The following is a 27,062-nucleotide window of genomic DNA, read 5'->3' as shown; positions in this document are numbered from 1 at the left end:
ACTGAGCCACCCAGGCACACCATCATTTATGATGATTTTAAAGAAACAAATATGTAGTTAATACATTAGGTTAATTCTTCTCACAGGAAGTAAGCAGTTTGCATTATGCAAATCCTATTTATCAAATGACTACACTTACGATCCCCTCAGTCATTACCCTTGAACGGGTCATGATTGGAAGGGGGCATTGGTGGGCCCTCTAGGGAGCTGGTAATAGTCTTGCTGGATACACAAGTACATTTACTTTGTGACGATGCATTGAGTTGTGCACTTACAATCTGTATGCTTTCTGTAGGGGTGTTATATTTCACTAAAAGTTTACCCCTTCCCCCCCAAATCAGCATCCTTATCATCAGATTTAATTTTAATGGGGATTTCCCACTTTATTTTAAATACTTACACCGAATCCTTTCAGTCCCTTGTCTGTGGGCAAGAGCACAGTGAATGGTCCCAGGTTACTTAGTGGCCAGGCATAGGCTTTGTCTTAGGAATAGAAATACATAAAGAAAGAAAACACCAAATGAATCAGTGCCACATGAAGAGTAAAATCAAACAATGGTCCTTGTGGTCCATTTAAGCCCTTTGACTCAAGAGCTCTTCTCTTCTAATTGGTATGTGTGGCCCTTGGTAAACTGGGAAGCTCTAAGAAAGCACGGCATCATGATGCCATGGCCCCAAAAGCTTCTATATAACTGTGTGGTTTTTCTTGCAGCCACAGCCTTGGGTTCAAGGAGACCCTGGGATGTGACCTTCTGTGGGGGTCATGTGACAAAATCCTCAGTCAATCCCAGAAGGTCCCTGACCCGGTGCCCGACTTTCTGAGCTGTTTGCCATCGTGGTGAGCAAAGACACAGCCCTGTTCCATCCAGGGCCAGCTCAGAAGAGCCTCATGCTTGATTTAATAGTCTGCTGTGGCCACCTTGAAATGTTCATTAATTTTTGAACCAAGGACCCCATCTTGTCATTTTGCATGGTGTCCTGCAAGTTATGTAGCTGGTCCTCTTTCCATCCTCCTGGAGAAGCTGGGACAGCAGGGAGGGCTCTGGGCTGTCACACAGCAGACAACATGGACCAGCACTTCATAAATGTGTGGAAGGTTGACGGGACTTTGTCCAGGGAAATGTTCGAGAGCACAGTCTGCAAAGGACACTCTGTCACCCCCGTCTGCTGTCATCTGATAGTTTGAATTGTTAGAGGAAGGCTGTAAGAAGGCAGAAGCATGCCACAAATGCTTGACTCCCTGTAGGATGCCTTGTGCAGGCTGTATGTTAGGATTTATGCCAACAACATGGCATTGACCCATTCTCTGTGCTCTTTCTGGGAAATCATTTTTTGGTGACTGGTAGATTCTTGATATTGATATTTTAAGGCTTCTGTTGATTGGTCAAGTCTGTGTTTTACTTTCTGTTGGTCAAATTTGTATCTTTTTGAAAGTCTTGTCCAATGCTGCAATCAGCTGTAATATTTCATTCTCAAGGGGGTGCTGGGTCATGACCCCTAGAGGGCTTTTGGAAATGACGAGGGCATTTTAGATTGTCACCCCACCTGAGGGGCTGGGAGAAGAGGTGTCACTATAGACGATTAGTGGTTGGGGGAGGGGGAAACACAACGATGCTAAACATCCACCAGTGTGTGAGAAGGTCACACCAACTATTCTCAAAATTCAGTGGCACCCACTGGTTTTAGTCACTCTCTATTCCCAGTATTATCTGCCAACCTCGCTTCATACCTGGAAGACCTGTAAGGGAAAGGGATAGTCTCCATCCTCACATCAGTAGCTGCCCTGTTTCATCGTTGTTGCAGACCTGTTAATCTATAGTGATCCAGGACCCTGTCCTCAGCATTCTGCCTACTAACTGTTGCATTGCTGGACTGCTTGGCACTAACTCCTTGTCTCCTTGGAAACAGCTGCCTGTTCTGTCCCTCTCACCTGCATGATGCCTCCCTAGGGGCCTGATTCCAATAGATTCCTCCCTGCCCACCCCTTTCTGAATGATTGTGTCTTGCAGATGCCTTGCCTGAAAGATGGTTGCCCTTTATGTGGAAACCTGCACCCGTAGCCGCGTACCCAGGAGCCAGATGAAGGAGGTCAGCCTTCCTTGCCATTTTCCTCTGGGTTCACTGTTTAATTCTCTGAGTCGCTCCATGATGTTTCCATAACATGTTGAGCCATCACCCACGTAACCTTTCTGGCAAGTGCATCTACAGGGAGGGTGAAAACACATTCTCAGGGTCTTAGAGCCATTGAGTGTTGAGATCCTACAGTCCAACTCCCTCATTTGAGAACAGAGTAAGGGCAAGGGTCGTGTGCATATATATGCCCTATGTTAATGTCATGATCTAGCAGGGGGCGTGGTTCAGGCAGGTACGTAATTAATGGTTGAATGATAAGTGGCAATTGAATTGCAGTAAATATATAGATAATGGAATTTGCAGAGATTTTATACAATAGTTTCATAAAAGACTAATAGAGTTAAGGACAAGGTTTAAAGGTTCACCAGCAGTGGTGTGCTGGTAAATGTTTAATAACCAGCTCTCTGCAGGGAGTAGGGCAGAGCTCTGCTTTTCAGCTTTTGCCAATTTCCATGGATCATACTCCCACCTTGGCCAATCTTAAACTACCAGTGTGATGTCAATCAGCTTGCAAAATCGTGAAAATTTAACCATCAGCTTTTGCGACTTGGTAAGCTCTGGCTCAAGCAGACCACTGCTACCTAGCAAAGATGAGCTGACTGCCGGTTGAAGCCGGCACGGTGCTTTGGAAGGTGCCTTTGCACAAGATCCTGGGATAAGTGGAGAACCAAACACAAGGTAGGGGAGGGGCACTGTGGAGATGAGAGCTGCAGGGAGGCTGTGGCTGTCCATACCACAGACACGAGTCACGTCGACGAGAGGCTTCCAAAGGACAGTTATACACTCATGAGTCCAGTTTTTTTCCAAATATGGTCCCATGGCAAACAGACATATTTTCAACACGTTTCCTGAACGAACATTTCAGGGTTTCATTACCCCCGCCTGGATTGCTGTGGTGACTTCCTAACTGGCCTTTCTGCTCTTACTTTCCTTCCCCTCAAATCGGTTCTTCACACAACCCTCTGAGTGGTCTCTCCAACAGGGAAATCTGGCACCTTTGTGCTTAAAATGACATGGACTCTGTTCATCTACAGAAGAAGTCTGAAGTGCTTAGCATGGCCTGCAAGGCTCCCAAAGGGGGAACTTGCTTATGTCTCCTTCCTGCTGCATGCTGCAAATTCCAGCAATCCCAAATTGCCTTCCTTTTTAGAGACTGGGATGCCCTTCTCAGGCCATGTGCCCTGCCAGGAATGGTCTCCCGGCCTCACCTCCTGCTCAGGCATGACCTGCTCTAAGCAGTCTTACCTGGCCTCCTGACTCTCCCTGACAGGAGCAGCCTGTGGGTACCCCCTCTATCACAACCCTCTGCACCAAAATGAGCCCCTGAGGTGTTGTCTCCTCTGCTGGATGGGAAGCTCTCCTAGAACCTACATCCCACTCCTTCCTCATTATATCCCAGCACTTAGGATGATACCTAATTGTTGAACTGATTATTTACCAAGTATCTACTTAATTCTAGGAAGCTGGCCAGGGAGGAGGCCTACAGAGGTGACGGTAACAGATATCTTGCCCTTTTAGTGTCTCACATGCTGAAGATGGGCCTGAGAACAAACAGTTTTGAGCAACATGACAAGACTACTTGACCTCCTAAAGTCTCAGCTTCCTCATCTGTGAAATGGGTTTATTAATACCTTTAGGGTTATCGATGGGAGAGATGATGCACGAAGAACAGCTGGTACAGTGACAGACACATAGGAAAAGCTCAGTACTTGGTAGATGATGAGGACGATGACGAGGATGGTGATGGTGATGGTGGAGAGGGTAGGGAGGCAATAGCGCCACCAGTCCTGCGGGGGTGGGAGCAGGATAGAGCAGAGCAAGTCCATAACCACACAGCTGAAGTTCCGGAAGGAGCCACGATGGAGGACTGAATAGGATGCTATGGGGCACAGAGGAGGAAGGGACTAATTGTGCCTGGAGAAATATGGGACGTGTTCTTGGAGAAAACACCACTTAAGAGAATTCTAGGATACGTATGAGTTTCCCGGCTGGATGGATGACTGGCAGATCATTTACTGATTGAGACTTCGGAATTTTTTATAGAACAATCGGAGTACCCTGGGGACATTTGAGAATGTCTGGAGATATTTTTGGCTGTCAGAACTAAGGTGAAGGTCTTGCTGGCATCTAGTGGGTGGAGGCCAGGGATGCTGCTGAACACCCTGCAATGCAGAGGACAGCCCCCACGACCAAGTGTTCTCCAGCCCCAAGTGTCAATAGTGCTGAGCTTGAGAAACCTTGTTACAAGGAATCACTCAGGTGGATCGAACAGTGAATCAAGAGTCTACTTAATACAGTCAAATAACAGTTTCCTACTCAAACATCAACTTCCTCTGCAAGTCCTGTGTTCCAGGATAGTGAATTTGAGAAGCACAGAGTGGGGGGCAGGGCGGATTGGTAACTCTTAGAGCGATACAATAGTCCTTGTTCTAAATTACATACATTTCATTTGAAGACAGCTGATAATAGCCAGGCAAGTAACTCGTGCGAACTGAGTATGTTTCTCTCTAAAAGTTCCCTAAGTTGTTATGAGACCCAATAGTCTGTTTTGTATAAAGTGACTTGACTTATCTTGCCTCAGGATGGCAGGAGAATCATATTTTAATGGTGACGCTGCTGAATGGACTGCATGGGATATAAATACTTTTTATTGTTGTTTAAAACCTTGGTCCGGAGTCTGAGATTTCATGAGATGGTTTTCTGACTTAAATGCTCTCAGCTGGCCGTGGCATATTCACAGCAGGGCCCCCTTCTGTAAATTGCTTCTTTATTAAGAGTGAAGGTCTCTTGCTGTCTTACAGCTCTAAAAATACCCTTAAGCCACTGGCATTTTATAAGTTGTGGGATGGAATTAATTACATAGAGTGCTGGATGAGATTTAGTGCAATTATAGGGTGTTCCAAAAGACTTACTACAGTTGCTTCCTTCACTGGTTCACTTGTTCATTTCAGTCCTTCATTGATTCATTTGTTCCTCCAAAGTGTCACTCATGTCATTTTTGTAATGGGTGACAGGAGTTGTTGCAATAAATATGAATAAGACATGGACCCCCAAGGCCTTACATTCTAATTGGGAATTGAGATCAGTAATACTAATAGCTAATATCTATTAATAGCTGCTATTCCAGTTACCTTGGTAGGGGCCTTACTATGGTGTCTTATTTAATACAACAATCCTATGAAGTGGGTTCTGTTTTTGGCCCCATTTTAGATGAAGAAACAGCGGGACAGAGAGGTTAAGTATCTCATTCAAGATCACACAGCCTGTAGGTGGCAGTGTTTGTGCTCATCACGACTGAACTAGGCATGTACTATGTACAGAAACATTCCAGGGTGCTCCCGGAGACCAGGGGGACGCTGAGTGGGCCCGGAGGACAGGGGAGACATCCTAGAGGTAGAGACACTTCAGCTGAACAGTAAAGGATCACTTGATCTTAGCCAAAAGGCTGAGAAGTGATGAACAGTGAAGGATCAGTATGCTAGCCTGACTCAGAGGAGGTGAGGAGAGAATGAGGTCTAAGCAGGGGGAATAGCATGTGCAAGTGTATGGAGCTGGAACATCATGGCATGTTTCAAGAACAGTAGGTGGGTGGAACCAGAGCCAAGAGGGTGTTCATGGGAGTGGTGGAAATGATGTTGCTCATCCACACTCTCTGCAAACAACCCTTGGCCATAACCTAGGGAGAATCGTACCAGGAAGAGCTTGTGCTGGTCCCGGAAGCTGGTCTGAAGGCATTTAGTCAGAGGGACCTGAGTATAGTCTATGAGGGGGGCTCAGGCCCTGGGAGAGAATGTCTCCTTACTCCTTTAGACCCCTTGCCCTCGTGTAGCTGGTGGAGGGCCAGAATGGGGAGCTCTAAAATGCAGTGCCCAGGGCAGGGCAGGAAGCTATTTTTTCTTCTTAGTAATAATCAACATGGAGCTTATAGCTTAAAAGGATGCTTATAAGCATCAACTCCACTCTTTCCAAGGAGATACTCTTGGTCTCTAGTGGACTTGTCAGGTGAAGCAAAAGTTACATGGCCTGTCCAAGGTCACTCTGGTGGTGAGTGAGAGAGCCCATGTTTGAGCCCATTCTTCTTTATTGGGTGGACCTCTGTGACTAATGCAGTATGATTTTGAATATTCTGCATAAGCTCCTTGCCATATTGAAGAGGTGTAAACAAAATAAATCTTTATCCAAGGTAAAGTAAATTACCTGCACTAAGTTAGTGATGGCCCCATTATCAGTGTAACGTAGCCAGTCTTTAACGTCATCCTCTTTCCAGCCTTCCCAGACAGTCCATTTTTGGGGAGGGGGATCAAGGGGATCAAGTGGTACCCCACTGACATTCTAAACACAAGCTTTAATGCCACTTGCATTATTCTGATGTTCTTTCCTGTTTCATTTTTTATTCTATCCTCTCAAATACAAAGGAGGGAAAGTGTTTAAAGTATTGTACTCAGACTTTCTGAGAGAATGACGAAATGTGTGTAGGCTGTACACACACATATGTTGGGTGCAGATGTGCCTACATGCACGACTGGGGTGTGCTGGTGTGTGCATGCACACGTGTGGAGCGATTTCTATATGCCAGGTTCTGCTCAGAGACTGATGAATATACTCTCATGTAATCCTCGTCACAGGTCTGCTAGGAGGTACAATTCTCCTTTTATGACAGAGGAAACACAATTCAGAGAGGTGAAGGCAAATGGCAGAGCTGGGACTTGAACCCAGGGGTTCTGATATCCAAGCTTTCTTGACTCTACCCACAGGGAGTACAGATCTACTTATTTGCCCAGATAAAACATGACAGTCCTGAAACCTATCTGGGCAAATCCACACATTCGAGACCCAACTGTAAAAAGAATAAACTTCAAAGAAGATGAAAAGGGGCTCTGCAAGCACAGAAACTGGTTAGTAATTACATGGTTCAATGTCTACTATGGTTTTGAGCTCACAGTGGTCGTGAGTCCTTCACAGATGCTGATGACAATGAGAACAGAAAGTGACACAGAGGTAGAAACCTTGGTCTGGGAGTCAAAGACTAGGGTTCTAGCCTCAGTTCACCCACTAATGAAAACATAATACAGCTCTATAGTAGTTTCTAGAACATTCTTTCACATTAATGTTCATAACATAGTGAAGTAGACATCACTGTGCTCATTTCATACACGGAGAAACCAAGACCAGAGAGATGGTGTCACTTTCCCAAGGTCATTCAGCTGGTAGATATAAGTACTGAGACCCAGACCCAGGTCTTTCACCCCCAAATACCATCTTCTTACCACCACACAAGCTGCCTTTGCCTCAGGAGTTTTTACACAAATATTTTTACTCTCGGTAAGTCCCTTCTCTTAAAACCTGGAGTCCAGGAAGCACCACTGGTGTTTATTCACCTTCCCCAGTCTTGTTTGGCACCACTAACAAGCAATATTTCATGAATGAGGAAACAGGCATAGACATTCGAGGTCAAATGCCTGTCATCACAGCCCACCTTCGTTTTCCCAGCAACTGTGGTTTCCTTCTCCCACGCTCTAACCACTTACTACCGAGTTATCAGGCCACAGCCATACCTCAGCACATTCTAATGGTCATTACAAAGGAAACGATTGTTGAATGATGCAGTGATTAAAGAGAGATGTATTGGGTAACTACCATGCTCCTTGCATCCTGCGAGGTGGGGCTGAGGGTGGGTACAAGACTGAATAAGACACATTTCCTGCCCTTAGAGGAACTTACAGCATTGACTGGCCACCACTTGGAAAGAAGGTGGTAGAACCGAAAAGACTTACTTGGGTTGGCCTGGTGTGATGGTAGTGCAGTTAGCGTTCCTATGACAGGGGTTGCGAGACTCACAGACATCGATCATGCTGCACCCCACTCCAGGGACGTAATTGCGGTAATGTTCTTTACACTCACAGTGAGACTTCAGAAGACAAGGAGAGAAAAACGAAGGGTCCTCATTAGTCACAGAAGCTGACATCCTTCTTGAATCCATCTGTATTTTGCCATAAAAACTAACTTGGGGCAGGTCCAAAGTGTGGGCTTCAATTAAAAATTTGTCAAAGGATTCGGAATTGGGAATCATGTCTATGTATTTCACCCTTAGGGAAATTACACCTTGTTTGTAAAGTTCACCTTTTCAGTTTTCTTATTTCTTAACCCTAGGCCTTTCTGGCTCCATAATTCCTGGTTTTAGATTGTCTACAGGTGAGTAGAGACTGAGGCTCAGATGGGAGATGTTATTGCTCTAAAAGAGTAGTTTTCAACTGGGAGTCTCAACCTAAGGTACGTTGGGCAATGTCTACAGAAATTTCTGATTGTCACAGCAGGAGAGGAGGGCAGTGTCACCAGAGGCCAAGGATGCTGCTAAACATCCTACAATGCCCTGGACAGCACCCCCAACCAAGGATTCTCCAGTCCAAAATGCTGGTAATGTCAAAAGTTGAGGAACCCTCCTCTGGAATAATGGGAATAATGAATGCCCCGCCTCTGTGTGAATAATGGGGGGTTTCTCCCATTTTTTTTTGGAGACAAAATTTATTTTTAATCTCACTCCCAGGGTCCGGGACCTTGGCTCAGAGTCTAATGTGGCTTTTCCCATAAGGGCCCTCATTTTGAGGATGGAGGCTCAGATCCTTGAATTTCTTTCCAAACCCACCTCAGACATTAATAGTAGAAATAGTGTGTGATATACATTTTTTTCCCCCGGAAGATAAGATTGGGTGGATTCTCTGCAGGGAACTCCCCGAGCATTGCCTCGGGGTGATTGGATTGCTGGGGACACATGACTCTGGTTGGGCCAGGCACTGAAGCCTTTCCTCCTACCAGGGCAGCAATATCCTTCTGTACAGAGAGATTTCCTCCACTGAGCTTGATGCACAGTTATGGATGCAGTGGGCACCCACTAAATAGTTGATGGATGAATGAGGTATTGGTGAAAGGGCTCTTTCAACTGGATTCCTCAGCAAAGGTCTCTGGACCTGGCTGTTTTTTACCAGTCAAGGTCATGATGTGATTTAGAGGGACAGGGTCTCAGCCCAGAATAGCCTCACTGCTCCCTACAATCTGTCAGGGTTGCCTGACATTTTATCAGGGCTCATCTCTTTGGGACAGAATATTTTTAGTTCTAAGAGTCCTCTCTCACCTTGAAAAGACATGAGACGGCATAGAGGATTGCAGGTGAAAGTCAATGACCTTGTCACCCAAGACTTCGTTAACAGTTAATTTGTTAATCTAATTTGAGTTGTGTATATATTTTGTCAATTACCCTTGAGGACCAGGACACAAGAGAACATAGGACAGTTATGTTTTCCCTGGGGGTGCTGGGAAAGTGTGAGTTCAGAGGATGGACTGGGGAGGGGACACACTGAGGTTAGCCCTGAGCTCAGGGAGGTATACCTGGAGAGGCAGCCCAAATTGAGCATTGAAAGGGCAAAGTGGGAGAACCTAGCAGGCAAGTGATACCCATGGCACGGTTTTAGCTTTGGTGGGCTGTCCTACTTCTAGACACCCTAGTTCCATGCACCATGTTCTCACCTGTCCGGGCCCATCATATATGCACACTGTAGACTCTGTAGGGCAATTTCCGTAGTGAGTCTGGCAGGGGTCTACTGGTAAGCATACTTGGCCATCCCCGTGGTAGCCTTCTTGGCATGTGCAACTGTGCTGATTCGGTCCCAGGTACGTGCAATGAGCATGAGGATGACAGATTGCTTGTAAACATGGGTTGATGGCTTGAAAGGCAATGACAGGGTATGAGCTCATCAAAATTACACAGGCAATTTGATAGTTTTAAGAGAGAGAGAGTAATAAACAGTTCACCTGATGTCCCCCACCTGTTGAACAGATTTATATATGGCTGTCAGAGATTATAACTACAAATACTGTGTTGATATATTACTATGTCATGTTATGTGTGGATTTAAATATAAAATAGCATGAAAGAAAGCACTAATGCTTGTGGTATTTATAATAGGTACTGACCCTGTCTAAGCATTTGCCATACGTTAACTCAGTTAATCCTTACAACAACTCTGTAAGGAAGGAGCCATTATTATCCCCGTTTGATAGATAGGAAAATGGAGGCACAAGCAAGTTAAAGAATTTGTCCAAGGTCATGTATATAGTAATAAGCAGATCTGGGATTTGAACGCTGGCAGTCTGCCTCCAGAGTTCATGTTCATAACCAATACACATCACAATCTCTCACAAAGCGCATGAGCATGGAAAGGAAAGGAAATATAACAGCCAGTGCTCATCATATCACATGCCCTCTTTAATTCAACTAATGAATCAGTGGACATTATATCAAAAACTAATACCTTGGCTAATTGAATTTAAATAAAAAAAGGAAAGGAAAGAAAGAAGGAAAGAAAGACTGTATTTTATCCTAACAGCAGTACAGTTGATATAAAACTATGTGTAAAAATCTATTTATGTGCTTTGATAATAGAAGGAGTGAGTGCCATTTATTGAAAAGCCATCATGGATGAGCATGTGTTCGGCACTTGTTATATATCTCATTCAACTTAACACAGAGATAAATTGAAGTGCCATTGTGTTAATATTAGAGAGGTTGTGAGGTTTTGTTTTATTTTTTCTGTTGAGTAACTTAAACGTCTCAATTAATGAGCTAGCAGGATCTAAATTCGACTCACGCTCGCAGTAGTGGCCATCGCCTTGGTAATTGGGAAGGCATTTGCATTCCAGTTTCGTTTCATCTTGGCTGGAAGGTGAGCATCTGGAATTTTCGGGGCAGAGCAAGGCTGCACATTCAGGGATGGCTGCAAAGCAAGATTGTTGAGATACCCACATTAGTAGAATAACTGATTCTAAAAAACTCAACCAATGCAGTGTTCTTTGTGATTAAAAAATGTAATTAAAAAAGACTCACTGTGACAATTCAAAAAACAAAGGATGTATAAGGTAAAAATTAACTGTTTTCTGATTCTCATTCTTCCATTTCACTCCCAAAGTAAATAATATCAACAGTCAATATACTACATTCACTTATAAATTTATTTAGCTGATTTTTTTAAACAAAATAGAATCCTGTGAAGATATTTAGCAACTTGATTTTTAATTTAACAATATATTACGGAGGTTTTTAAAGATCTATTTTAATCTCTTTTTTTTTAAAGATTTTATTTATTTGACAGAGAGAGACACAGCGAGAGAGGGAACACAAGCAGGGGGAGTGGGAGAGGGAGAAGCCGGCTTCCGGCTAAGCAGGGAGCCGGACGTGGGGCTCGATCCCAGGACCCTGGGATCATGACCTGAGCTGAAGGCAGACGCTTAACGACTGAGCCACCCAGGCGTCCTTATTTAAACTCTAATAACTGTGTATACTTCATCATCTAGGGGGGCACAGGTGTTTGTCAAAAACTACAAGGAATCTGACATATTATCCAATGTGCAAAGCTAAGAAGTTGGGCTAATACAGTTCCACGGATGCTGGTAGAAGCTATGAGACTCCTGGGTTGGAGGTGAAGGACAGTTTATGACTCACATCAAGAGTAGTGGCCAGAGTGGTGGCTTTTTTGCCCCAGTTCTTCTAAGCCCCAAGTTCCCTGGAGCAATGCAGAGAGGGGCTGCAGTGGATTCCATTACAGGGGAGGAGCCCCAATCTTAGGGAACCTAAGTTTTTGTTTTTTTAAATAATAGGCAATGTATTATTTAGGGCCCAGGCAAGAGACAAAACCACACAATTATTTTATTTTATTATGTTAGGCACCATACATTACATCATTAGTTTTTGATGCGGTGTTCCATGATTCATTGTTTGCGTATAACACCCAGTGCTCCATTCAATACGCGCCCTCTTTAATACCCATCACCAGGCTAACCCATCCCCCACCCCCGCCCCTCTAGAACCCTCAGTTTGTTCCTCAGAGTCCAAAGTCTCTCATGGATTGTCTCCCCCTCCGATTTTCCCCCTTTCATTTTTCCCTTCCTACTATCTTCTTCTTTTTTTTAACATACACAATTATTTGAACAGGGAATGTTTTAGTGTAAAGAATTATCGGCAGAAAACTCATGAGAGTTAAAAAGAATTCTAAAGAAGGTCATCCACAAGGAGATGCCAAGCCTGAGGGTTCGTTTGGTGCCCGGGGAAGCTGCTTGCCACTGGGTGCTACCAGAACTGGAAGCCGAGAAGCTACCCCCTCGGAAGGGTAGTATACTTCTGTGTGTGGCTGGGACCAGGGCGGCTACAGGGGCCAGCCATGTGGGAGAGAGGGGGGCATGGCTGGCTCTCCAGATGGCCAACCCTGCAGGGCCCTTGGTGAGCATAGCCCAGAGGAGAAGGCATACTGAACAGCAAGCATAACTCTGTGTGGTGGGACACAGGTCTGTGGAGTCTGGGGCTCCTGGCTATGCTGCCGCCACTTGAGTCAAGCATTAGACAAGGTACACAGTAGGCAAACACTGGAGGAAGCTGAGCCCTGCAGGGTCTTAGCACTGGAGAAGCTGTGGAGGGCTGAGCAGTGGAGAAAACCCAAGTTCTTTGGGGCCCTGGTGAGTGGGCGAAAGCAGAAACAGGAAGAGATAAACCTTCCTTCTTCAGTGTCCCTCCAGCACCCTCTATTCATAAGCTTTTACATCTTGCTGGCTGGCAAATGAGAAATATTTACAAATTCCCCTCCATTATCACAGAAGAGGCAAAAAAGATGAGTTTTGAGCTGAAAGGTAATCCATTGATAACTCGAACAGGCAGTATGCATGCCTACACTTGGTTCCCAAGGGAGACCCTACATCTTCCAAGGCTGTTTGCAATATAAACATCCTTGACAAGATGTTGGAACAAAGAGCAGTCAGTGTCCTGCACTCAAGAAGCATACGAATATGAGATACTCATGGAGAATTGTCCCCAACAGTGGCTAGTTGAACCAAATGTAGAGAACAACCCCCCAACTCTTTCCGTAAAGTAGAATCATTGCCAGAAAGTGGCTGCCCTTTCAAGGATTACATTTCCAACCGCTCTTTGTGTCTAGGTGGGGTCATGTGACGACTTTACATCGATGGAATATTGAGAGGAAGTTGGATGTGTCATTCTGGATTTCATAAGCAGGGGCTTCTCCATCCTCTCTTCTTCCTTCCATGGCTCAAAGCAGAGCACTCTGAGGTGCTACAGAATGGCAGAGGCACAAAATAGAAAGATCTGGATCCTTAATCACCATGTGGTGGGAAGCTGGTGTCAACCATGACCACCCATACAGGACTGTACATGAGTAAGAATTATACCTCTGTTATGTTAAGCTAGAGGTTCCCCAAATTCCCGGGTCATGGTGCTTAGTGTCTTAATGTTTTCATGGTGCCCCAGTCTAAAAGAAATATCCACCAGGTCCATTTATTAAGTTGTTAGAACCAAGGAATTCAGTAAGTGTGTCATGAGACCTCAGTAACAATTTGAAAAAGTAATGTGGTTGGTATAAAGAGAAATATTTTTACTTCATTCTTAAATAACCATATTTACTTCTAAGTGGAATGTGTGAGCTTTTTGGACACTGCCCAATGTCTTAAACCTTGGAATCAGATTGGAGACTCCCTCCCTCATTCCATTCGAAAGGATTTTTGCATGATTACTTGCTTTTTATCTTAGCAACCACTGAAAACACAGCTTTGTAAGGATGATATCATTGAAAGGGATAATGTTGATAATGTTGAAATTGTGAACTAACTCAAGCTAGCAATTTCTGCAGTATTATACGGATGTATCGCTGCCTCCCTCAAAAGTTTAAAATATCCCATGACACCCTTGTGAGTTTGGTGTGGTAGCTTGGGGGATGCCTTGGTACAGTTTTGGAATCTTAGTGTTAAGCCGTTGGATTTTTGTGTTTGGTTCTTGCAGTGGCTGGCGTTATCCTAACGGGAGTAGGATGTGCTACAATTCACTCAACCATTTCCTACTGATGGACATTCAAGTTGTGTCTAGTTCGTGTTGTTCTTACAAACTATACTGTCATGAATTTCTTTGTACATATATTTTTACCTACTGGTGCCTGCTTCTCTCTTTCTCCAGGTAAATACCTAGAATGGGGGCTATGGCAGAAAACTGTAAGCATACTTTAAAAAATTTAATAGCTAAATTTCCCTCATAGGTTGTAGCAATTCATTTCCCCATTGACTGTACTGTAATTTTTCTGTTACCCACAGGTAGGTATTATCTATCTTTGCAATCTGGGTAACATAGCAAAAAACAAACCCCAAACCAAACCAAAACCAAACCTCCAAACCTTTAAAATATCACTTCGTTATAGTTTTAAATTAACCTGTGATTCATTGGCATTTCTGCATGGGTTAAGCAAGTAGCTTGTTGGCTAGTTTTTATTTCTTCTCCTGAGAAGAAGCTTCGGCAAATTTTAAAATTGGGTTCATATTATTATGAAAACTTTTCTGCCATGTGGGTTGTAAATATTTTGTTCCAGTCTATCTTTTATCTTTTGATTCAGCAGAATTATTTTGTCATTTGGAGGCAAATCTGTCCGTGTTCTCCATTAGGCTGGCTTCTGGGCTGGGTATGCTGTCTTATTAAAAAGGTCTTTGCTCATGAGTCTGCTGGGCAATGATAGGAGTGGCCAGGGAAGGAGGCTGACTGAGGTCTACAGAAGGGGTTATCCTCTCCACCTGAGTTTCATTCTGCTGTTGATTTGAATCAGTCATTTGCATGCCTGTCTCCTCCACAGGAAGAAGGCTGTGTTTTATTCATCCTCCTTACTGTGCATAGCCCCACAGTGACTTACCATCAAATGAGTTTGAATTTGTTGAATTTGAATCTTGTCCAATCCCTTTATTTTACAGATCAGAAGAGTAAAATCCAGAGGATAAGTTAAGTGAGGCTAGTGTCACAGGAAGAACGTCCAGTTTCTTAATGGCTAAGCTCCAAATTCACCCTTCATTACCTGCTCTTTGATAATGGACTGGATTCTATTTCTCCTTTATAGTAATATATGAAGCTTGGCCAGTAGGGGGGTCTGGGTGGCCACTGCAGGAGAAAGGGGCTCGTCTCGTGCTTCCTTTGTGCAGTGTTGTGTTTCTGCTGTGTTTGCTTGCCACTGCTGTACAATCTGTCAGTGGGGCGGGCGTGTGAGGACACTCAGTGATGCTCTGCTTCAACCATCACTCAGAGTGCACAGTCTATTTGTGACCTCGCATGCTCAGCTGGGACCCAGTGACCACCTTCCCACAGCCCTTTCCACACACAGATGTTGCACACTCCAAGTTTGGCACCCCCAGCCCTCCAGCTCCCTCTGTGTGCTTGCTCACCCCTAGCCTTGGCTCATCCGCGCCCTGGAGCATTGTTGCCTGCCTGCTGGATGAGTGTGGTCCCATGCTGGCTTGGGCAAACCAGCAAACTTCTCCTCTACCCAGGGGCCTGCCACCAGCCCTTCTCCAACAAGGTTTGAACTCAGCCTTGGGGATGGTCACCCCTATCCAAGTTTCCTCTGTTATGCTCCAGCAGCCCTAGAGTTCACTTCGTGCTTTTATAGCCACTCTCCTATCATAGCTCACTAATTCTATTAAATTTCCCTTGTTTCAATCACCCTGTGGTTCCTATCTCATGCTTGGACCCAGTGTGATAGAGCATTTAAAGAATTTCAAATGATTTGAGTTCCAGCTCTTCTATTTGGTAGTTTTGTGACCTCTGGTGAATCGCTTAGCCTTAGTGAACCTCCACGTCCTGTGCATGTGTTCTGTCCTTGAGACATGAACTTGAGAACATGCCTTGCCCCACTTCCTGGGTGGCTGACTTGTTGCCATGGCCTCAGCTGGTTTTCCAACTTTCTCTATTCTATCCTTCGCACCGCCGCCAGCTTGACCTTCCTAAATCATAGCTATGTCGGTACATTGCTCCCAAACCTCCCATGACTTCCTCTTCTATGCCATCTCTTCCCTCCCTTCTCCTCCCCTCCCATCATCTCCTTTCGTTTCTCGCCCTTTTTAATTTTTGGTTTTCTCCCGGGAAAACATCTGATGGTGCCTCACCCACGCAGAGCCCTGGTATGTGAACACAAAGTTGAAAGGCATCCATCTGTGCCTGTCCGGTCTGGTGGGGCATTAAGGAAGCGGCAGGACTTACGCTTGTCACAGCTGGGGCCGGTGTACGCAGAGTAGCACTCACAGGTTCCATCGCCGTCTATCCCACTGTTGCACACTCCGTGCACACAGCTGCACACTGCAGACAGAAAACGGGGTTTTTTTTCATTACCTGATATAGACTTCTGAAGATTCTGGAGGAGTAATGCTTTGAGATAGTTTTTGTTGAGAATCTGCACGAGGAGATAGATGGGAGGAACCAAGGGTTTGAAGTCCTAGAGACCCTGGTTTGGATCTTGGCTTCATTTTTCTTTTATTAGCTCCAATTTATTTACGTGTAACATGAGGATAGTGATACCTACCTCCTGGGATTTCTACAGCTGGATGAGATAATGTATTGGTGCGTTGGAGTGCATTGGAGTGCTTTTCTCTACTTTTAAACTAGTTACTTCATCTTTGGATGCCTCAAGAAGAGAATTAACTTAATGTTTTTTATACGCCTGTCATGTTTAACAGAGAAAAGCCACCACTGACTCAATCACTGTTGGTGGTGGAAATCTACTGTCTGTTGGGATAAATCCTACCTCCTGAATGATGGGGACCTTCAAGTATAAAAAAGAAATTTGAAAGGGCAGAGAAGAACTATGCCATGTCTTTTAGCTTGAAATAGGTATCTTTTTAGCCCACTGAGAGGTCATTTCAGGAATGACAAGTGAAGGGCATTTGAAATAAATGGTCAATTCTTTAGCACTCGGTCTGCAGCTCACTTGTAGCAAGACTTACGATCTGGCTGGGTCACCAGCACCCTCGGCCCAGCCCTCTGTGCGACATACTGTATTGGTTTCCTTTTCCTGCTGTAACAAATTACCACAACTTAATTGTGACTTAAAACAACACAAATTTATTATCTTAATTTAATTACCTTAATTCTCCTTTGCCATGTAGCCTAACATATTTACAAGTTCCAGGGCTGAGGATATGGACTTCTTTGCAGGGACATTCTTCTGCCTACCACACATGTGTTCAGTGCATGTCAGCCAATTTAATATTAACTCAAGTGAAACATAATTAAGAACATCCACTTGCTTAAAAACCTAACCAAATATTGGAAAAGCAAGGATTAAGAAAGTATTTCAAACATCTAGTAAGACATCAAATCCTTTGAATTCTTTGTTATATGTCCCACCTCGATCCCCTGCTCTTCATATCCATCGGAACTGTTCTCCTTCAGGTGCCTGTCATGTTTTGCCTGGACTGTTGCAATAGCATTTTATCTGGCCTTGCTGTCCAAGTTCTCACCTCTCTGTTCCATCCATTTCGTTTGACCAGTAATGGCAGGTGATCTTCTCCAAAATATCTCAGTGACCACCAATTGCTGACCAAATGAAATCCAAATCCCTCTCCTTGGCAAACAAGGCTCTATCCAATCTGATTCCAACCTTTTTACTTTTCATTTTCCACTGCTTCATTTTATACATCTTAGGTTCTAAGCACAAGGGATGACTCATTAGTTTACCTTCCTTCCTTCCAAATACGTATTGAACATCTCTCATATTCAGGGTGCTGTGCTCGGGATTAATGACCTAAAGAGAAACAAGACAAAGTCCGTGCCCTCTATGTCTAATGGTAGGAAAAGGCAGCTCATCACAATGCAGTGTGATAGATCAATGGTGATGGGAGCTGGCCAGGAATAGTTGGGTGGGGCTGGCCTAGGAGAGACCCACCTCCTGCACTGCACACTTCCATGCCTGGAATCCCTCGGGAGGCCTCCCTCCTCCCTGTATTTCCCTACAACATCTTTTTTGTTGCCTTATCGCAATACCCATAACAGCACAACTACATTATCAATCAGACAGCATCCTGCAGGGCCAGAATTAAAGTGAGAAGGGGGAGGCAGGATACAGGGAGAGGAGGGGGAGGCAGGGCAGGGGGTGGACAGAATGAGGCAAGGTAGCTCCAGTGCAGAGTTGGATCCTGCCTTTCTTTGATATTTGGATGTTTTACTCAAGAATTTAAAAACGTGATGGTAATGGGTTGAATTTTGTCCCTCAGAAAGATACACTGAAGTCCTAACTCTTCGTCCCTCGGAGTCACCTTATTTGGAAACAGAGGCATTGCAGATGCAATTAGTTAAGCTGAGGTCCTACTGGGGCCTTCGCCCAATATGACTGGTCATTCTAAGAAGAGGGGAGGACACAGACGTGAGGACACCATGCACAGATTACAGTGGTGCTGTCTCAAGCCCAGGAAAGCCTGCCCGACCAGAAGCTTCGAGGGGATCGAAGGGCCCTCCCCCAGAGCACTCGAAAGGAGCATGGCCCTGCCCACATGCTGATTTTGGATTTCTAGCTTCCAGAACTGAGACCCTAAATTCTTGTTTTTGAAGCCACCTGTTTGTGGCCCTTTGTTGCGAGGGTCTTCGCTAAGAAATGAAATGCCTTACCTTGATTACTGAGTTTTTGATGCCTCCTTAAATTTGGTGCCCAAGGCATGTCCCTCCCTCACCTCGTCCTAGCATTGGCCCTGCACTTCCCTTTATTGAGCACTTACTATCCATCAGGCATTTTGCCACATGCTTTACACACGTTATCTCCTCTGATGCTCACTGCACTCTGTGCGGTAGAGCTCATGAACCTTGTGTTCCCTATGAAACGTGGGAGACATCCAGCTCAAGTATTCATACAAATAATGTGAAAATTTAAACTGGACTTGCGATTGTCATCCTCACTTCCAAAACGGACTTGCCATTCTTGCTATTTTAACAAAGCACTTTGACGTTCACCTGTGGCTGTAACTGTTGGAACGGGAGCTCCAGGGAGGAGTCAGATTGGTCGTGGAGGTAACTGGGGTGCGGAGGGGGCGTATTATGTTTCGGTAGAGAAGGGTCAATCCAATTCAATTAAAAAAATATCTACCCAGTTCCTACCTAGTGGCAGTCACTGTAGGAGGCACTGGGTATACGAATATGAGTAGTTCACAATACCTAAATTCAAGGACTCACAGCGTAGTGAGGAGCTGGACTCGGAGGTTCAAGTTCCTAAGTGTCATGTAGCCAACGGAAGACGGCGAGGAGGCAGAAGAGGGAAGTGAATGTGACGCAGCCCCGGCTCCCAACTTCAATGCTAACTGTAAGAGCTGTCCTTGCCATCAAGCTTCCCTCCAGGCCGTGTGGTATGAGCCTCTCCCTGTGTCCTGCGTTCTGGTACAGACACTGTACTGGATTAACTGACCCGGCACGGACAGCCTTTGGGAACACCTGATACCTACTGCAGGGTCACCAGCCACGGCCGAGAAAGTGCCCTTGGGAAGGAGAAACGAGTTGTGGAGGGATTCTGCGATGTCTTTTAAGGAGCCCTTGGAGTTTGTTGAACTGGTGTCAGCAAGTCTCTAGAGACACACACAAACAAACTTGGGGGCGTGTGACTTTAAAGAGGTCAAAGCCATGGCCATTTGGGTCAGAGGGACAGTGCCCGAAGCCCCCAGTGCTATGCCCTTGGCAGAGGGAGCTTCTCCCTCTCCTGTTCCCATAGCATCCTGTGTGTGCTGTGCACCCTGGATCGTAATTGTCACCTGCATTTCCAGCTCCTTGGGGAACTAATCTGTCTCCTTTTTAGCATCCTATCATTTGTCAGGGGTCTAATGTACGGTGGATGCTCATCAGGGGCAGAACAGTGCAGTGTTCGGGTGCCCAGGCTCTGGAGTCAGATATTTGGAGTCAAATTCTGCTACTATCCCCGAAATAACTGCTTGACCTTGAGAAACTTCTCTGCTTCTTTATCCGTAACATGAGGAACCCAGCTTGCAGAGTTGTGAGGATCCAAAGAGATCATGCCTGTCAAACTTTGCACGCTGCTCGGTGCACAGCGGGTGCTCAGCAAATGTTAGTTACTGTCATTAATGAGACACAACTGTGGGATTGACTTAAGAGTCATGTCAGAGACAGTGGGCTTTGCATTCTGCCCTAACCAGGAATGAGGCACAGAGCAGGCGAGGGCATTGGCAGCAGAGATGAAAACCCTTGGCAATGCAACTCTAAATCATTTCGAAACTAATCAACAGCAGGGTAGGAGAATGCTCTGGCAGCAGGTTAAAGTCAATGTTAAAAATAAACTACAGCTAATAGAGCTGTCCTACTTACGGGCAGAATTGCCACCTCCGTGGGTCCAGTGCCTCACTGGATGAAACCACACTGGCACCCAGTGGAGGCCCAGCTGAAAAAGATCGCAAGTTTCTCTCGTCTTTGCTAATGGAAAAGCCAGCCAGCCAGCCAGTCAGCCGTCCAACCACCATCCATCCATCCACCATCCATGCATGGCTTGCTTACCATTGGACTGATTTTGTCCTCACTGACTCTATGCTTCCATCGAGTGAGTGCTTGTGACCTGCTGCTCAGAGCTTTGCTACAATGTCAATCCCACAGGCAGGTATTATTCCTGTTTTATAGATGGCAGGGTTTAGAGAGGCTGAATAGCTTGCCTCAGGTCACACAGCAAGTGGGGTTGGTTACATACTCAGGCCAGTCTGACTTCAAAGCCTGCTCTCCTAACCATTATGTTCTAGAGCTGCGCTCTCCAATATGGAGGAAACTAGCCACATGCGGCTATTTAAATTTAAGTTGAGTGACATGAACTAAGATTTCAAGTTCAGTTCTTCAGTTGCATTAGCTGTATTTCAGGTGCTCAGTGGCCACATGTGTCCCGCCACTGAGCATCAGGCTTCTGCTTGGATGGTACAGATTCAGGACATTCCATCATCTCCCAATGTTCTATTGATTGGAAACTAGAGCTTGGAGTTTTCTCTCCTGAGTCTTAGTTTAGGTTTCTTACTTAAAAATTTAGGTTTCTAATCCACCTTTCTCCCTTTCACTTGCCCTTCCTCCATGGCACAAACAAGTGTGAAGGGAGGATACTTTCTTTATTTAGAAATGTTTAGAGTCTCCTTGTATATCTGTGCTTATCACCAACTGGCACTAATTTCTTGGAGGCAACATGGATTCATCTTCTTTCCAAATTTTCATCCCCCAGCTGTACTTGGCTTTCTTGGTAAGTAAACAGTGTTGGATGCTGTCCTTTTTTCCTTTCCATTTCAATATTTATTTAAAATATGTGATTCAGGTCCTAGGATTATGGTAGGAAAGGGCCAATTTGGGAGACATGTCCTTTAATACAACATACAATGTTAAAAACACACTGAATACCAACATCTGTTTTCAACTTGTTTTTGCCAACACCCTTATGAAATCATCTTCCATAGAGTGGTGGATGAACAAAAACGTAAGATTGGGGGCCACTAGGGAATCCTAGGTACTAGTACTACTAATTGCTAACATTTATTGTGCACTGATGATCTCACTAAATCCTCATAATAACACTAAAGGAGACAATATTGTTTCTATTTTTACAGATGAAGACAAGGCAGAGCATGTGCTGGGTAAACTGAAGGTTCCTAGGGCTGAAGCCCAGTCTGAGCGTAAGCCAAAGCTCTAATTCTCTGCACATGGTGCCTCTCAAAATCAAGCTTGTGGGTCAGGACAACATGGCTGGAGTGAATTTGATCATTCGTTCATTCATTCATACACTCATTCACTTATTCATCCAGCCAACAGAAGTGTAGTGTGTGTCTCGCATGCAGGCAAGCACTGTGGGAGGTACTGGGGAGAAAGACATGTCAGTACCTGCCTTCAAGGAACCATGGATTAGGAGACAATGTCTCCGCTGTTGCAGGTCAAAGTTATTACAGATAACTTTATAGCTATAAGTTATAAGTTATAACAGATAACTATTTATGGGGGTGAGATGTCAATGTATGGGCATAGGTTTTAATGCAAAAAAATTTGAATCAAAGCAGGGTCTACCAAATTTGGCTTTTCCATAAAAGCCAGAACTAAGGTAGTATTGGAGAAAGGTCACCTGACATATCCTTTCTGGGAGACTGTGAATCTGGCAGACACTTCCCCTACTCCCCACATGCTCTAGGCCTTACAATTCCCTGCCTTCCAGCCAACTTCCAGTATCCTGTGAGCCCTTTCTAGGAAGGCTGCTCTGCCCGAGTGCTCACTGGCATCTGGAATCAGCTCGTTGTCTTTTCTGGCTTCTAGAGGCTGCCCACATTGCTTGGTTTGTGGCTCCCTTCATTTTCAAAGCCAGTAAAGGCTGGGGGATTCTTCCTCATATCTCATCACTCTGACACGGTATCTTCTGCATTCCTCCTCCACTTTTAAGGACCTTTGGGTACAGTAGGCCCACCCCGATAATCCAGGATAATCTCTTTATTTTAAGGTCAGATGATTATCAACCTGAATTCCATCTGCAACCTGAATTCTCCTTGCCATATAAGGTAATATATTCCTAGGTCCAAGGGATTAGGATGTGGACATTTTGGGGAGGTCCTTACTCTGCCTACCAAACTGTGGTTCCCGCTCCCCTCTGCTAGGATGACTCCAAGAGGAATGTTCTACAGTTCTACAGTAATGCCCAGCTCCCCAGGGCATTAAGCTCTAATCATCTACACCGGTCTCTGGCTTGATAACACACCCTTTATTTTCCCTGTGTCATTTTCTTAGTGTTTCTGGGGTTACCTGCCAAATATGCTACCCATACTGAAATCCTTGCTTCACGGTCTACTCCTGGGGGAGCCAAGAGAATGGACAAGCCGGTGTCCATTTGTTTGTTTGTTTAATCTGCAAAATGGAGCCAACAATCCCTGATCCGCTCAGGTGTTTGAGAACTTCTGAAAGGAAGGAACAGAACATGGTTGGCCCTATCATGGAAGAAGAGGCCCCTGGGAAGAAGGTCTATGCTGAGACCAGGACCCAGAAAGACCTCAAGGGCAAACAACAGGTGGATATTGGATCCTGGAGCCTGGAGAGAGGGAAGCGTATGCTGCCAAGTTTGCCAGAAAGCATTACTGGTGAGCAGCTGACTGCGGGTGCTGGAAACCACAGAGAACACTGTCTCTCTTTTTCAAAGACTACATTTGTTGTCAACTCTGTTTTGCCTGTGTAGACTTAGTTCTGTGTAACTCTTTGGTGTTTCCCCTACAAGGAATAGCCTTTCTGCGGTCTTCAGCTGCCTAAGCCAGGTTTTACTTTCAGCCCTTACAAATGCATCTGATTACGCAACAATCAGACGTACCTGCTGAGCAGCTGGGCCCGAACAAGTTGTCAGCACAGGTTTCGCAAGCTGTTCCCCCAAACCCGTCCTGTAGAAAACCAAGTAGATGGCGTGAGACCCAAGTGGTTGCCGTTCCAGGAAGCCCTGGGATTTCTTTTTTTTTTTTTATAAAGATTTTATTCATTTATGTGACAGAGAGAGACACAGCGAGAGAGGGAACACAAGCAGGGGGAGTGGGAGAGGGAGGAGCAGGCTTCCCGCCGAGCAGGGAGCCCGATGCGGGGCTCGATCCCAGGCCCCCGGGATCATGACCTGAGCCGAAGGCAGACGCTTAACGACTGAGCCACCCAGGCGCCCCTGCCCTGGGATTTCTAACTGATGGTCTGGTCAGCATTTGTTTCTCAACTGTATCTTCCTTCCGTCCTTCCCTGAAGCTCCTTCTTCCTACTTCTGCCTTTACACTTGGCTGTTTTTGTGTTACAATGCATACATTAACCCTGCGTCATTTTCCACCAAGAGTCTGGAGCTCCTCAGAAGGGGGCTGCTTTGTCAGTCCAAAGATACAAACAGAGGGCAAGTGCTAACAGTCACATGTAATTTCACTTAGGAGTAAAATGAACGCTCTTTCAGTTTTGCATTTCTGAAGACAATTGAGCTCCATCCCTTTCAGAAGGATTTCTTTGTATTTAAATTATCAAAGGTTTGAAACTCACAAAGTCACTTTCATGGGATAACAATAGACGTTCTTCACTTGGCAGAACCAGTGACCACAGAGTAGTCTGCTCATGGTAGTGATTCTTAACAGGAAAAAAACCCAGTAATTTCTACAGCCCTGTAGAGTTTCACGAAATAGTTTCACATATATGATCTCATTGCACCATTTCAACAAATGTAATGATACAGGTATTTTTTTTTTTTTTTATCAAACCCATTTTACAGAAGGATGTACTTAAGGCTGAGCGGGGAACTGACTCTCTCAAAGGTCTCCAGCCCCTAAGAGGTCATTTTGTCGCAGATTGTATACTCTTTTTACTAACAGTGCTACTTCTTAGAGATTCCACCTAGTGTATATGTGTTTAAGGAGGGACGACAGGTACGGAGAGGGGGAAGGAGAACATGTCTGTGAGCTTACCTGGCAGGAGCAACTTCCGTTTCCTTCCATGCCTTCCGCACAACTGCCCCTACCGCTGCAGGGGAAGCTCGCGCCTCCCGGACACTCTAGGGAATCAGAGGGCTCAGATTCATTCATTCATGCCTGCACACAGCATTTTGCAAGGATGCACTGAGCATCTCCTAGGGGCCAGGTAGTGTGCTAGCTGCCAGGGATAAGAAATGATTAAAGACCCTGCCGACCTCACCCAGGGTTACGTGGGGAAGGCGAGTGAATCACAGTATAGTCAGGTGCTGTCCTAGAAGGCTTTGGACTGTCTACCGTTTCTTGAGCATTTGCTATACTTTACACTTTTTAATTTTTATACTTTATGTTTTTCTAATTAAGTTATTCCCACTGAAATCCTGAGATGTTGTTATGGGTCCTGGTTAGCAGATGAAGAGACTGAAGTTCAGAGAGGCCATGTAACTTGCCCAAGGTTTCACGCTTTATAATTTGCAAAGCTGGGACTTCAGTTCATCTCTCAGCATTACTCTATAGCTGGGCTTCTTCCGCAGTGCTGTGGAACAAAATGCCCCAGGGAGCCCAGAGAAGGGAGCTACTGAAGTGCCTTGAGAAGTCTGGGAGATATCCTGAGGAGGAGTCATTCAAGCTGGGGTTTTAAAGGCTTGGTAGGAGAGTTTGTGTGAATGAGGCAGGATCAAATATTATCCCAAATTAAAGTTAGCAGGACAAATGCCTTCCACAAAATAGCTAATGATACGGAATTCTAGATAATAATAAAGGATGCACGCATATACTACTCAATGCAAGCCCCTGAAGTTAAGTCCTATTTTTAGCCCCATTTTCTAGATAAGGAAACGGAGGCACAGAATAGTAGAGTGACTTGCCCAAAGCCATCCAGCTGGCCAGGGGTAATGAGGGACTCCCTCCTCCTCTACCAGAAGTGTCCACTTGTCGGACCTCCCTCCTCTCCTACCCCCATCGACAAAGATCCCCTGTGCCATATGTCTTCCAAGAAATCAGCACCCATAGAAAATGAAAAACAGTTCTTGGAAAAAGAGATTTTTAATCACAGAGAGAACCAGTTCTCCCGAAGAGACCCCGACGGCTCATTTGAGTTACTAGGCTAGTTCTTTAAGAGAACATTTATACTTGTGGGTATGGGGAGGTGAGAGAGTCGAGTTCCACACCTGTGGATGGTGTTCTCTCTGGTTCCCCTCTTCCCTGCAGGCAGAATGTTGGTGACTTACAGAGTCTAGATGACACATTTTGAGTCTGTGGTCTTCCATCCCACAACAATGTCGGAGCCAGGGTTCAAACCCTGGCAGGTGCTCCAGAGTCTACCACACTTAAACACTGTTCATTGCTATGCTATATACTCATCATGCACTGCTGCAGCCCAGAGTCACAGCACAGATAACAGAAATGTTTATGAGGGAAGCAAAGGAGAAGACACACTGACATGTAGCTAATATTTATAAAGCACCTTGAAAACTAATGTGTTAGTTTGGGCCGCTCTCACCAGCTGGGGCAGTGGCTACCTGAGACGCAATAGTGTCGTGAAAGAGTCCAGAGTCCGCAATCAGCATCTCCTGGGTTTGAGCCCCAGTACAACTCTTTGCTATCTGTCCCCTTTTGGGAAAATTAATGCATGGCTCTGAGATTCAGTTCAAGTGTCTTCCTGGCAGGTTGCAGTAGGGGCTGGAAATATTAGGTGCTCAATCAATGGTTGTTATTATTTAGAGTGGATACTCCTCATCCTCTCCAGTTTCTGTTCTTTCAGATTGTGCTATAATAGGTAAAAATAGGAAATGCATTATTAAGCATCTGTTTGAATCAGGACTCTGTAAGGTCCTGGGTGTACAAAGTGAGCACATAGACCTGGTTCCTTGTTTCCATGGTCCTACCAGTCCAGTGGGGAGAAAGTCATGGATTAACAGACAATCAGATAAATACTGGTTTGCAAACTGGGATGAGGCTAACGGGAGAAGAGCTTTCCTCGATCCACTTACTGGAAGTTACCAATTAACCCCAAACAACCTAACCCTCAATGGCCCAGTTGACTTAGATCTGGTCTCAATAGGGGGCAACAGTTGGATCATTAAAGAAGGGCCTTGTTAAAGATTGTGGTCTTTATCCTTAAAAGAGCAGTGAGACTTGGGGATGAAGAGGACGGAGAGGGCCTAATCAAGCAGGTATGAGGTACACACTTTGACGTTCATCTGAAATCCAACTGAAACACTTGCATTAACAATGCTGAGCAAGGGGTGCTGATGAGAGGGTTTCCATAGATTGTTGACTATCCAATGGCTCTTCTTCTATTTCCTTTTGATATTAGGCCCTTCTTGGGCTGAGATGGTATTTTGGGAAGCAGGCTCACCTCTGGGCAGAACCAGGAAGATAGAGGGGTAACAGCTCTGCCACAGTTTCCCTCTTTTGGTCACTGTGTCTCTCTATATGACTAGGCGTGCAAGGTGCTCTCTGAGGGACTGGTAGCTTGTCTTGTGGGCTGCCTCAGAAGAACACAGATCCTCCCCAGCCCTGGGACTAAGCAATCAGCGCCACCTTGCAGAAATGCTCTCCCAGGCATTTTTATTCTGCAGGCAATGATGCCAGAATCCCAGTCTCCCATACTCGCATTCTGCTCGGTAGCTTGCTCCCTGAATTGGACCACCTCCTCTCCC

General features: G+C 45.2%; 1 protein-coding gene across 2 annotated transcripts in view; it reads right to left on the bottom strand.

Moving 5' to 3' along the window:
• The window catches only part of STAB2 (stabilin 2), a 146,084-nt gene that overhangs the window by 101,537 nt on the left and 17,485 nt on the right, over positions 1-27,062 (bottom strand). The window contains exons 4-11 of one of the 2 annotated variants that reach the window (XM_081822304.1): positions 24,397-24,482; positions 23,286-23,352; positions 16,196-16,291; positions 10,776-10,901; positions 9,655-9,851; positions 7,908-8,041; positions 2,069-2,202; positions 401-483 (exon numbers count right to left, since the gene is read on the bottom strand). In XM_081822304.1, coding sequence (XP_081678430.1) covers positions 401-483; positions 2,069-2,202; positions 7,908-8,041; positions 9,655-9,851; positions 10,776-10,901; positions 16,196-16,291; positions 23,286-23,352; positions 24,397-24,482 — 923 coding nt within the window. The remainder of the gene's footprint in view (positions 1-400; positions 484-2,068; positions 2,203-7,907; positions 8,042-9,654; positions 9,852-10,775; positions 10,902-16,195; positions 16,292-23,285; positions 23,353-24,396; positions 24,483-27,062) is intronic. The other variant, XM_081822305.1, reaches the window with a different exon arrangement.

The sequence above is a fragment of the Leptonychotes weddellii genome, chromosome 5, assembly GCF_054177405.1.
Source record: "Leptonychotes weddellii isolate Sample4059 chromosome 5, ASM5417740v2, whole genome shotgun sequence".
Lineage (NCBI taxonomy): Eukaryota > Metazoa > Chordata > Mammalia > Carnivora > Phocidae > Leptonychotes > Leptonychotes weddellii.
Note: the sequence above shows the minus strand (reverse complement) of the source record. Positions and strands in the feature narration are given on the sequence as shown.